This window comes from Sinocyclocheilus anshuiensis, unplaced genomic scaffold (assembly GCF_001515605.1).
Source record: "Sinocyclocheilus anshuiensis isolate Anshui unplaced genomic scaffold, SAMN03320099.WGS_v1.1 scaffold1024, whole genome shotgun sequence".
Lineage (NCBI taxonomy): Eukaryota > Metazoa > Chordata > Actinopteri > Cypriniformes > Cyprinidae > Sinocyclocheilus > Sinocyclocheilus anshuiensis.
Genome location: NW_015552843.1, coordinates 328,601 through 341,340, shown reverse-complemented (window position 1 = coordinate 341,340; position 12,740 = coordinate 328,601). Strand labels below are relative to the sequence as shown.

The window sequence follows — 12,740 nt, the reverse complement described above, 5'->3', positions numbered from 1 at the left end:
CTTAAACACATTTCATTACACCAAATACACAAAATAATGTTCTTTTTAGCAACATCATATGACCCCTTTAAAGCATCGACTTTACCTAAAGTTAGTGCATCTGAAAACATCTCACAAACCCTGTACTGCTGCTACAATACAAAGTCATCCAGTAGATGCTTTGGGACCTAACATTATGTCTGTATTTCACTAGCCACAAAACAAACAAACTTCCATTACAGCCGATTTTGAGGGTAACATTTTACAAGTAAAGTGAATGGAGGTGAAGAGCATTTAAAAAAATGTTTTCGTTATCTTCTGTATAATGATAGTGTAGGTCTTTAACTATTTTAAAAAAGTCATAAAATGATTTAATGTTTTATTGTTATGTTTACACCATATTATCTTTTTCCAAGTTATGCAAGTTATGATACATGCAATTAAAAACATCTCCATGCACCATGGTGGGAAAAACTGAGGTATATATTTGAGATTCAAAACGTAGGATTTGAACTATGTGTAGTGTGTGTTGTAGTATGAGAGAATTATGGGTATTGTAATTCTGGTGAGTGTGTGTCATGCTTATCAGTCGGTATGTTGACATGCACTTTAAAAGTTTGATTTCAGTTAGACTAAATAATACTGTATATGTTTTTAAAATGTCATGTCTAAATGAAGTCATACCTTTTAAGTATAGTCTATACTGTATATCATATCATCAAACTGCGCTGTAAATAAATCAAAGATTATTGGAGCACAGAAAGACAGCATTTCTCAATACAAAAAAAGCCTGGTGAGTAAAAGCAATGCAAACTAATTCATTACTTTACATAAAATAGTTACAATGTAATGTAATTAGCTACTAATTAGTTACTTATTATAATGAGAAATGCAACATTGTAACATTCCAAATGATGATTACAACTATACCTGGTTCTTGCATATTGTCCCTCAGTAAAGTAGAACTTACTGTTGTTTTTCTACAGGAGAAGGATTAGATGTGGATTAAATGAGAATTTGCATTTGGGTGGAATGTAGAAATGATATTTCCGGCTCTCCAGTAATTATTATAATTCTTATTTTACCATTGAACACCCTTCATTGAGCAGAGCGTTATTAGGAGTTATTAGGATGTCACAACATAATTTCACTAAATTAACAAAAAAATTATTTTTCGAACCATTAACTATTAAGTACAGTCCGGCCTGGATAAATGCATACTTTTGTCTTTTCCTTATTAAATGTTCAATTAACCTTTGAGCCTGGGGAGGTGATAACGAGCTTGGAGTGCTGAGCAGCAGGACTGTAAGGCATTTTAATCAACTCGTTAACCTGATGGCGCCATCTGTGATCTTCATGGTAATGCTAGCATCTTAAATGGAGACAAAGGACACGCACACACGGTCACACAGGTATGCACTGAAGACATTTATAATACCTGGAGAAAATCCGTTGCAAGTATGCAATTCAAAATCTGACATCTTTGCTTATGGGTGCTCTCTAGCACTCAGAATAAAACCATGTTCTAAGAACATTTTGGTAATGTTCCTATTAAGGTATAAAAACATTTATTTTGTTATGTGAACGTTAGGGAAGATTCCATTTTATAAATTTGCAAACATTTATGGGAATGTTACTTTTGAATATTCTTAGAACCTTCTGAAACGAGTAGTAACATTAAAAAAAAAACTTTTTAAAAAGTAGCAATACATACAAAGTATAAAATAGTTGATTATTTGTGGGTTCTTTGGGTTGGCCATCAATGGAAAAAAGATGCTATTTGTAGAACTAGATTGTGTAATTACGGTTCCTACCAGCAGGGGCTAACTGGGCCAAACCTTGACCCCTCTGAATGCACACATACACACAAAAAAAGAAAGGGTAAACAGCTGAATCATGTTTTGTCTGCAGCAATAAAATCTTCCTTGTGCTGTATCAACAGACCTGCAAAGTCAAGGGTGTCACCAGCAAGATTAATACGTGACTCTAAAATATAGTCTAGTCAGCAATGAGCTGATGGAGAGAAGCGGACTTGATGCATTGCACACAGTTGCGAAGCAATGGTCCTTGGGGAAAAGCCTGATATAGTTCATAATTTAACTGAGTGAAAGGTTTCTAGGCTGTCTTGGATGCTCGCTATTAAAGGAAAATGAAAGGGATAATTTGTTCAAAAAAATATTTATGTCATCATGTACTTGTTCCAAACTTGTATGACTTTTTTCTTGGGTGAAACAAAAAATATATTAAAAAATAAATACAATATATTTTGCAGAATGTCCAACTGCTCTTTTTCAATATAATGAAAGTGTACAGCGATTACAGCTGTTCTCCCTGGTTTTCAAAAAGTGCACAAAGTTATGTTGACCACGGCTGCATTTATTGGACCAAAATACAGCATAAAACTGTATATTGTGAAATATTTGTACAATTTGAATTAACTATTTTATTTGAATATATCAATATGAATGGAGAAAACAGTTGTGCTGCTTCATATTTTTGTGGAAACCATGATAGACTTCCATTGAAAAGTATGGAGTGAGATAAAAAAAAAAAAGAAATTAATACTTTTAATTCTTTTGCATTAACAGTAAAGACATTCATAATGTTACAAAAGATTTCTATTTCAAATACACTGAACTTTCTGTTCATCAGAGAATCCTGAAAAATGTATCACGGTTTACAAAAAAAAATGAAGCAGTTTTCAATTTCTCAACTGGTTGCTTGAAACATTCTTTTAAATTAATTATGTTGTGTTCCACAGAAGAAAAGAAAGTCCTACCGGAACAATATGAAGGTGAGTAAATGGTGACATAATTTTCATTTTTGGGTGAACTATCACTTTAAGAGCCCTGCAAAAAAAAAAAAAATCCCCCGATAGTAAAGCATCTACAATACCATAATGAAAGGAGTTAATGCTGTCTGTGTCCTGGATTTTAATCAGGCATGTGAAGAGTTACACTGACCTCCATGCACTTCCCATGCTTTGAAATGAACTCCGCTGAACACCCGCTCGTATGCATGTCTAATGCTCCAGTTTTGTATTCACAGCCCATTGCTTATTTTCCCCCCATTACTTTGCATGTCAGAAGCAGTTTGGTACTGGTGTTTAGTACAGGTTTGCGAAAGGCTAAATTTACCCGTGCTGCTCGCTGAATGAGGAAGTGGAGGGATTTCACATTGATAGGTATTTCGTTTCATCAGACAGGTTCGGCTGTAGCTTGACAGAGATGGATAATTATGGCATGCCTTAAGGGCACTACATAGGACTCACTTTCAGACTATATATGAAAGACATTCCAAGGCAGCATACTACATAATGCATTGATACTTCAGATACTGTAGACCTAACACCATCAAGAGACACCATGCAGCATTTGATGTTTACTAATCTTTCCATGTGGACAGCGTAGAACAGAGTGAAGGATTGTATTCATCAGGGATTTACTAATCAACAAGCTATTTTTTCCGTCTGCAGTTCCATCAAGTTTTAATATTCTCAGGTTGCTTGTTATTTGTTAGAGTCACTGGCGAGTGACTTGCCATATTTTTTTCCCTTATGGCAAAATAGCACTTAAAAGACAGCTACGGACTGTGTGCAGCAAACAAATTATTCCATTTTCACGCCTCAGTTGTATTAAAACTGCAATTAACACCGGTATTCTTCCTATTCACCAGATAATTAAAATATGCAAAAACACTGCAGCATTGTCTGTATGGGCCCATTACACTTGCTTCCACACACAGAAGCAAAAAACACAAACCAGTCAAATTAATTTAGCAGCAAATATTAGATTAAACGGCTTACTGCACATACTGTGACAGCACGCTACGAATGTGAACCACTACCTCAGGGTTGCTGCAAAACACAAAAGAACTATTTACATTCACTTTTATATAAATAATTTGTATTAAGCAAACTATTAGCATAAAGTATCACTGCTTAATTATTCTTGTAATGTGAACATCTTTGGAACAACAGAAATTCAATTTGGTCAGAGCTAAATTTTTGAGATTTTACAAGAAAATACTATTTCAGCTTTTCCACTTAAAATTTGAATGTGTTACTTTCCATTTCATTGCAATTATTTGTGAAATGTACTAGCAGTTTCTGAGAGAAAACGTAAGAAATTTTCAAAATACGAAATTTTATTCTTAGCAACATGATTTTGTCATTATTTTTTTAAATGTATTGATGCTAACTGAATACTTTTTTTGCAAGTATAACTGTATATGTATTTTATGTATTATATATAGATGCTAACTGAATACTATTTGAGCAAAACCTCAACAATGTTAGCCAGCTATTTGCCATTGCCTACTATTTAATTCAGCAGAACTTGCAACAACATTATTTAATACATTGCAGAAAACCAAATAAGAGAAAGGAAAAATTTAAATCGCATCATATGACTCCTTTAAAAGCCATAAAAACGTATGGCCATGGTCAACAATCTTAAGATGATACAGTGATACTGGTCAGCAATTAGGTCATCCTTCCAGTTTACCAACTTTCCTTTTTAAAGGTCAAGTCATGCATCACTAATGTCACCAAACAGAACCGCAAAACTAATTTACAATAAATAATTAAAAAATAACCCATTGGTAAAGTCAATGTTATGGTGTCAAACCCAGTTAGGCCTTTCAAAGAAGCACATTGCAATTCTATTTGATGCTACTGATGGCTCAGAAATGACACAATCATTATGGTTTTTGAAAACACAGAGAGGCATATTTGACCCTGGACCACAAAACCAGTCTTAAGTCTCTGGGGTATAGTTGTAGCAATAGCCAAAAATACATTGTATGGGTCAAAATCATTGATTTTTCTTTTATGCCAAAAATCATTAGTATATTAAGTAAAGATCATGTTCCATGAAGATATTTTGTAAATTTCCTACTGTAAATATATTAAAACTTAATTTTGATTAGTAATATGCAATGCTAAGAACTTCATTTGGACCACTTTAAAGGCGATTTTCTCAGTATTTTGATTTTTTTGCACCCTCAGATTCCAGATTTTCAAATAGTTGTATCTCGGCCAACAAACCATATACCAATTCAGATTATGTATAAATCTCAATTTCGAAAAATTGACCCTTATGACTGGTTTTGTGGTCCAGGGTCACATATATGAGACATATTGGAAATAATTCTATACAATCTCCTCTACTAGTGTTAGACTATATGGTTGTGAACTCTCAGTTTGGTGTGATTGATATTTTGCGTTCACCTAGCCTTTTATAAAGATCAGAAGAAATGAAGGATTATTTGAACAGCACTTTAGAGATTAAGGGAAACCTCATGCTGGCCTTTAGATGTAATGACACTGCTGTCGTCACTCCAGATTGACTTTATTTTGCTAATCATTCCTGTGGTTAATGAGGCCGTGACATTTGATTGGAGGTTGACCTTTGTGCTGAAATATAATTCGACATGCATGGATGTATGTAAGTTTCCATTCAGGGGAGTCGTAAACTTGTTCTTGCTTGTATAGTAACGCAATTTCAATTCTCTGTGTGTATGTGCTGTACATCTGGAAGAATTGACAATAAAGCAGACTTGACTTGACTTGACTTGATATTACTCACCATGAATCTAATTTTATGGGAGTCTTTATTGGTAATATCTTTCGTAGCTAATGTAATCTATGGCATGCTAATGTGCAAAACTTGCGAAGATGAATAACTTCGCAGTACTGCAGATCTGTAGTGTAGAATTAGGGGATTCAAATGTCTTTTTCTGAAAATCGGCAATGTGTCAGTTTTAGGGGTCATGCTATCTGTCTTTTAATATGGCTGGCACTGAACCACGCTTTTGTGTAAACTTAATTGTGCGTTAAACTTTTGCCCATTGTGTACACTATAACAGATCTCAGTGCACGGCATACACAGATAGTGTCAAGCCAATTTGTAGAAAGTGTCAAGACACTTCCCCTTCTGCACAGATTTATGGAGCACAATAGTTGATCTACCCAGAGGACTTCACACTGAATGGATGACTAGCCTAATGCTGTGCAATACCAAATACAGAGGACAGATTGCAGCCTAATGGCAAACATGAGAGCTAATGCCAATCATCATCCTTCTAGGACAGAGAATAGAATAATCTCCCCAGGATTCACAAATACTACAGACGGATACTGAGGTTGCCATATGTAGGCTACTCTGTCATGCAGTACCAAGGCCTAGATTATGCAATGGAGCCAAAGATGATAAATGTAACAGCAAAAGTGTATTAAAAACCATCTTGCTGCCTCTGTGCCCAGTCAGTTAATGACTAAACAAGCAACATTTTGCATATGAAAACTGGTTTCAGGCTTCCGGGGCTCCAGAACATTTTTGATTTAAATGTTTAAATCTAAAAAGATTTAGAGATGATTACGATGCTTATTTCTCAGTAGAAACTGAGTGCTTGAAAAAATGCACTATATTGCATAAAAAGGAAAGGAAACTATGCTGCCTTCAAAACTGGCCAAGTGAAATCAACTGGCCATTTAGAATTTAAATTATAATTGCCTTTTAAATTCCAGTTAAATTCCTAAATTTGAATTGAAAATTGCAGTTCAAATTTAAGTGTTAACATGAATTGTAATTGAAAGAAGATTAAAATTATTTCTAATGGATCATAAAACAATGAAGACTGGAGTAATGGCTGCTAAAATTCAAGTTTCTGTTAATTGAATTAAATAAATGCAGCTTTGATTTATAAGAGACTTATTTCAAAAACACTGTATTCTTCTGCCTACTTAAGAAACTTTTAGCCACAAAAAGCAAAAGTGACACATCTCCACTTTCACAAAACTTTTAAAATAGCCTATTAACCAATATGACAAACTTTCAACACCAGCAAATTGTGTTATTTTCTCCACAGCAGCAGCTGAGGTTTTTCACAGCAAAATTTTAAGACTAAGCCAATATTTTCACCAAAAAAAAAAGCTAGCTAGATGCACGCTCTTGGCCCTTTGACAATTCAACCACCTTCTTTGCTGTAAATTGCAGAGCAGTTGTGTGCCAATTACAGCTTCGTGAGTATTTTCCACCCTCAGTTTTTCAAAGAACCCACACAGTGTATTTGATGCACTGCATTGTTGTACGAGACCCAAAGACCTCTGCGCCATGTTCATGAATGACCTTAAACCGGCCCCTAAAAATATCTCTTTGTGTTTTGCCGCCTCTGAATTAAAAAATACACAATCAAACATAAGCTGATTAAGTATCTTACATGGATTAAAAAACAAAAGCTAAACAGTCGCCATTCAGATTTATGCCCTACCTGGTGTGTCCCCAAAAGGATTCGGTGGTTTGGCAGTCACTCTGGAGTTGCTTGGCTGTGTGGTGCTGTGCCTCTTAGGATGTGCGGTTGTAATCACCGCATACGTCCTTTGGGGGCTGCGTGTGGTAGTGCTAGTTACGGTAACTGTGGTGGTGGAAGGGGCTAAAGAGGTGACGGTGGCATTCGGGGTCACTTTCGCCTCCTCCTCATGCCCCTCGTCAGCCCCTGTAGGGCCCCAGTCAATAAATCCTGCCACTGTGGTGGTCCTCCCCTCCAGGGAGTCATAGCCGTCCCCTTTCAGCTGCCTCCGTGAGCGAGATAAATGCAGATTTAAATCAGATTTACTCCCCTCTGGTAATGCAACCGACTTCCCTTTGTCAGAGGGGCACTCCGCGCAAAGTTGTCGTTTTTGGAGTGACCTGCGGTTTTTCCGCCCCCACAGTTTGGCGCCCTCCAGTTCCCCGTGATTGCCTAGTGATGGCAAGGGAGGGGGAATGCCACGATGCAAGACACCCAGAGTCCTCAAGTGCTGGCCGGTAAGCATGTCCCGAGTGGGCAGAGGGTGCGGCTGCCAGCGGGGCACTGATCTGGGCAGTAGTTTGAGGGTGAGCCCTTGGCCTGCTGGTGCACACAGAGACAGATCCATTGTGAGATGGACAAGGATGAAGAGGATCCACATTCTACATCCCAGCATTCCTCCAGGTCTCCAAGCAACCATGGAACTGAAGAGCAGAGAAAGAGAGAGAGGGAAATTAGCCGCATTGGAGAATCTTAATCAGTGCGTCTTTTATACATCACAGAGAGAGTATGCAGGCTTGGCAAAATTTACACAACTTCTTTACCTTAAAGACTGTCTTATTAGATCTTTCAAGGACTGACTACAGTAGATTGGGCTTTACCGCAGTCTTTGTAATGTCATTATTTCCAACACTATTTTCCAGTCTAGCGATTTTCGCTCTAGGCTTCGTTCTGCTCTGTGACTCACTAAGTTCTCATAAATTGAACTCCAATATTAATTAGATGTGTGATTCCCCTTTAACAGCTAGATGCTAAACGCACACTTCAATGTTGTTTTCAAAGACATTTACTTTCAAAGTCTTAGCCCGCACTCTTCAATTACTTTGCTTTGTAAACAAACGTTCCACTGGCTGAATTGGTCTCATGGTGCTAGCAACGTAAAAATCATAGGTTTGCACGCTCTAATAAAACATATTGCTTGAATGCACTGCATACTGCTTTGGATAAAAGTGTGCCAAATGTCTGTTATTTATTGGTATCTCATAAAATTTATCTGCAAGTGATACAATGTTGGGCTACAGATAAAATACAAGCGTTATACATTAAAAATAATTGTATGTATAAAAACTCATTTATATTATATTGTGAAAATTTTCTGAAATTACGTAAAAAAAGTCCAAATTCAAATTGAATTTTATTAAAACGTAATATATAAAACTACCCATAAACTATATCCAGATATTTTGTTCCTACATGTTATCTTCCTTATTGTCTTTTAAAAGCAGAATGAAATACAGTAGTCAACATTTGAAGTGGATCAAAAAAGTTAATGCACTGATCTGGGCAGTAGTTTGAGGGTGAGCCCTTGGCCTGCTGGTGCACACAGAGACAGATCCATTGTGAGATGGACAAGGATGAAGAGGATCCACATTCTACATCCCAGCATTCCTCCAGGTCTCCAAGCAACCATGGAACTGAAGAGCAGAGAAAGAGAGAGAGGGAAATTAGCCGCATTGGAGAATCTTAATCAGTGCGTCTTTTATACATCACAGAGAGAGTATGCAGGCTTGGCAAAATTTACACAACTTCTTTACCTTAAAGACTGTCTTATTAGATCTTTCAAGGACTGACTACAGTAGATTGGGCTTTACCGCAGTCTTTGTAATGTCATTATTTCCAACACTATTTTCCAGTCTAGCGATTTTCGCTCTAGGCTTCGTTCTGCTCTGTGACTCACTAAGTTCTCATAAATTGAACTCCAATATTAATTAGATGTGTGATTCCCCTTTAACAGCTAGATGCTAAACGCACACTTCAATGTTGTTTTCAAAGACATTTACTTTCAAAGTCTTAGCCCGCACTCTTCAATTACTTTGCTTTGTAAACAAACGTTCCACTGGCTGAATTGGTCTCATGGTGCTAGCAACGTAAAAATCATAGGTTTGCACGCTCTAATAAAACATATTGCTTGAATGCACTGCATACTGCTTTGGATAAAAGTGTGCCAAATGTCTGTTATTTATTGGTATCTCATAAAATTTATCTGCAAGTGATACAATGTTGGGCTACAGATAAAATACAAGCGTTATACATTAAAAATAATTGTATGTATAAAAACTCATTTATATTATATTGTGAAAATTTTCTGAAATTACGTAAAAAAAGTCCAAATTCAAATTGAATTTTATTAAAACGTAATATATAAAACTACCCATAAACTATATCCAGATATTTTGTTCCTACATGTTATCTTCCTTATTGTCTTTTAAAAGCAGAATGAAATACAGTAGTCAACATTTGAAGTGGATCAAAAAAGTTAATCAAAGTTGTCCTAAGACAAGAACGCATTTTGGTTTTAGGTTTTAGGACAACTTTGATGAAAGGTTTTGATCCACTTCAAATGTTGACTAATGAAGTATGATTAAATTTGGTGGTTTAAATAATAATAATAATAAAAATAATATCACATTTCATTATTATGGCGGTCCTAAAAAAGCATTTTGTACAATTTTTTTCATAGACACCCTAGCACCCCCTTGTGGTCCCCTGGGGGTCCCTAAAACCACTTTGAAGACCTCTAGTGAAATAACAAACTCCTCAAACCACATAATGTCCAACTTCCACTGTGATGGCTTCTTTTAGCTGAACTACTTCTTGAGGGGTGCTGTTTTTTCAATTCCAGAACCTCAAACACATTGAAATGAGCTGTCACACTCATATCTAGAAGCCAAGAATCTGTATTGATCCAGACAGAAAGAAAGTTCATCAAGGCATATCTGTAATCTTTTCTGTCCTTTGATAATATTGGTCACGGTCAAAGGCTAATTTAGAGGGATTAAAGAGCCCACACATGGCCACACATACTATCAATGGCCTTTCTGTTGCTGTGAGTTTAGAGATGACAATTTTATAGAGTTATCTGACCCACTGGTGAACCGTCATATCTGAAGTCCAACACAAAGTAAAATATGAGTCATACTTGAAAATTATATACTAAAACGGTTTATAAAGCCACGAATTGAAAAGAATATAGATTCCCTTTTCATCTAAAGAGCACTTTCCATTTACCTATACTTAAGAGCTTGTTCGATATGCTGCTTCATCTGTTCATGAATAAGATGGATTCCTCAAGCACACTACGAGAGGGCCCTTGCTCTCCATTTTCCCCTCTTCTAGCCCCTCTTTACATTTCTCTCTCACTTTCCATTCGGGGAAAAAAACATACTTGTGGGATCTGGTCTGACTGAACTGGGTCAGGACCTTGGGTTGGCCACTCATCTGAGAGATTTTACCTCACTAATAAGGTCCTTCAATCCCATCGGGCTAGGCCCCGGGGGGCCTGACTCACACTCCCTGTGCTAATGTGTTCCATTAGAAAGTAATTCCTGTCAGGAACATCATTGTATTTACTTAAGGAGACGTATCGGAACCGATGTTGTGCTATTAATGATCACCCATCCGTTGGCTTTTGATGAAATTAGGTGGCTACATTGTGAATTCAAGGAGGCTGCTGTGATACTAATGAGGGCTAAATTAAGGGTCACGCAAGACAGGGTGTGAACGAGAGTGAGAAACATTGAGGACAGCTTTGCATGAACAACCCCTCCCTGCTCTTTACTTATAACGCATCAGCTACGATTCGGGTCACTTCAGCATGATGCAACCCATTTAGATCCTGCATTGTAATTCAACACGCCGCCCACAAAGCAAATGTCTTGTTTATATTTAGATTTTTAAAGTAACCAATTTGAATTCACAGACTACACACAGACACTTTCAGGGTTTAAAATGAGCTTTTTTGCCACTCAAGCCAATTAAGATGACATAGGCAAACCTCTTCCAATTACTTGCCATTCATATGAATATTCTCTAAATTTGTGGTGACATTTCAGCAACTTGTGACTGATTTCATTGTATCATGAATATAAACATATCCTGTCTTACAGTTCAACCCAAGTAATGTTAAAGTTCTTAATGAAGATACCGGCCAACTGGTGAATTATTGTTTTGTTTATTCAACGAATTTGCATTCTGCACATGTTTGCGAGACACTGAAAATGAGTAAATAAATTTAAAACACATAAAAATAAATAAATAAATGCAATAAATTAAAACTACAAGGGACAGAGACAGGAATAAAGTAATGAATAAAGAAGATTTTCCTTTTGAATATTCATTAGGCTGATGTTCACTATGTTTGCAAGCTTGCATAAGATTTGTGCATAGTTGTTTAGATTTAACAGCAGCACAAATATAGACTCAGTGGGAATATATCATTTCTTTTCTCATCCATATTCATGATAATGGGAGGAAATAAAAATATTTTTATTTAATAAATGAAAGCGCTAAAAGAACATGTTTCCTGACACAAGCAAGTTAAAAGAAGCAGCTCGGGAGTTCCTAAAAAGTTAAATGGAAAATATGCGATCTGAAAAAGCCTGAAAGAAAATGATAAGACCATCTCCTTTTTCCATCTCGCTCATATCCGCTCTGTTAAAAGTAAAGGGAATAACATTATAAACACCGACTGAACTGATCATGAGTTTCACCAAAGTACTTTAAGACCATCTTCATGACACCCCAGACAGCTACTTCTAGTCACATGCTGCAAAATACATGCTGCACACCTTTAGTGATATTAGCACAATTTTATTAGCAAGTTTACAAGTTAAACTTTACTCACCATCAGGCCATCCAAGATGTAGATGAGTTTGTTTCTTCATCAAAATATATTTTTTGCAAATTTTCATCCTTATGATCATATTCTCCAGCATGATTTGAAATGATCCAAAGAGCATCTTGAGCTCTAGAACATCTGACTGTCTGATCAATGTTAAACTTGATTAGCAACCAAGAAATAGTGCAGAATCTTAAATATTTCTGTTCCTTTTACACTATAACATTGATATTTTTTATCCTAAATTTTTCAGTCTCATATTTTCGATATGGACTCAGACTTTAGGACTGCAGATTACGAAGGAATATCAAATAATAATGGTCTAAATACACATGCAAGCCCAGTATATATCCAGAGGGATTATGGTAAGCACTGTCCCAGGTTACTATTAATGAGATGGGAGGTTTTGGTAGATGAGCATATGGCTGGTGGAAAATTCAGGAACATCCAGTACTAGTTACTCAGCTGTCTTCACATCCAATGAGTGAATTTCTTCACACAAGACAATCAAGTGCCGTGATCTCGTTCCATTACGAATCCTCACACATACTCTCTAGACACAAGACGAAACTTG

The 12,740-nt window shown here is 36.4% G+C and overlaps 1 protein-coding gene across 3 annotated transcripts in view; it reads right to left on the bottom strand.

The window, feature by feature from the left end:
- The window catches only part of LOC107668121 (adherens junction-associated protein 1-like), a 44,443-nt gene that overhangs the window by 15,741 nt on the left and 15,962 nt on the right, over window positions 1–12,740 (bottom strand). Inside the window, exons 1-3 of one of the 3 annotated variants that reach the window (XM_016459918.1) lie at window positions 12,173–12,202; window positions 8,829–8,963; window positions 7,252–7,838 (exon numbers count right to left, since the gene is read on the bottom strand). In XM_016459918.1, the coding sequence (XP_016315404.1) occupies window positions 7,252–7,838; window positions 8,829–8,959 (718 nt within the window). In that variant the 5' untranslated portion in view covers window positions 8,960–8,963; window positions 12,173–12,202. Of the gene's footprint in view, window positions 1–7,251; window positions 7,971–8,828; window positions 8,964–12,172; window positions 12,203–12,740 lie in introns of those variants that run through there. The other 2 variants (XM_016459917.1, XM_016459919.1) reach the window with 2 other exon arrangements.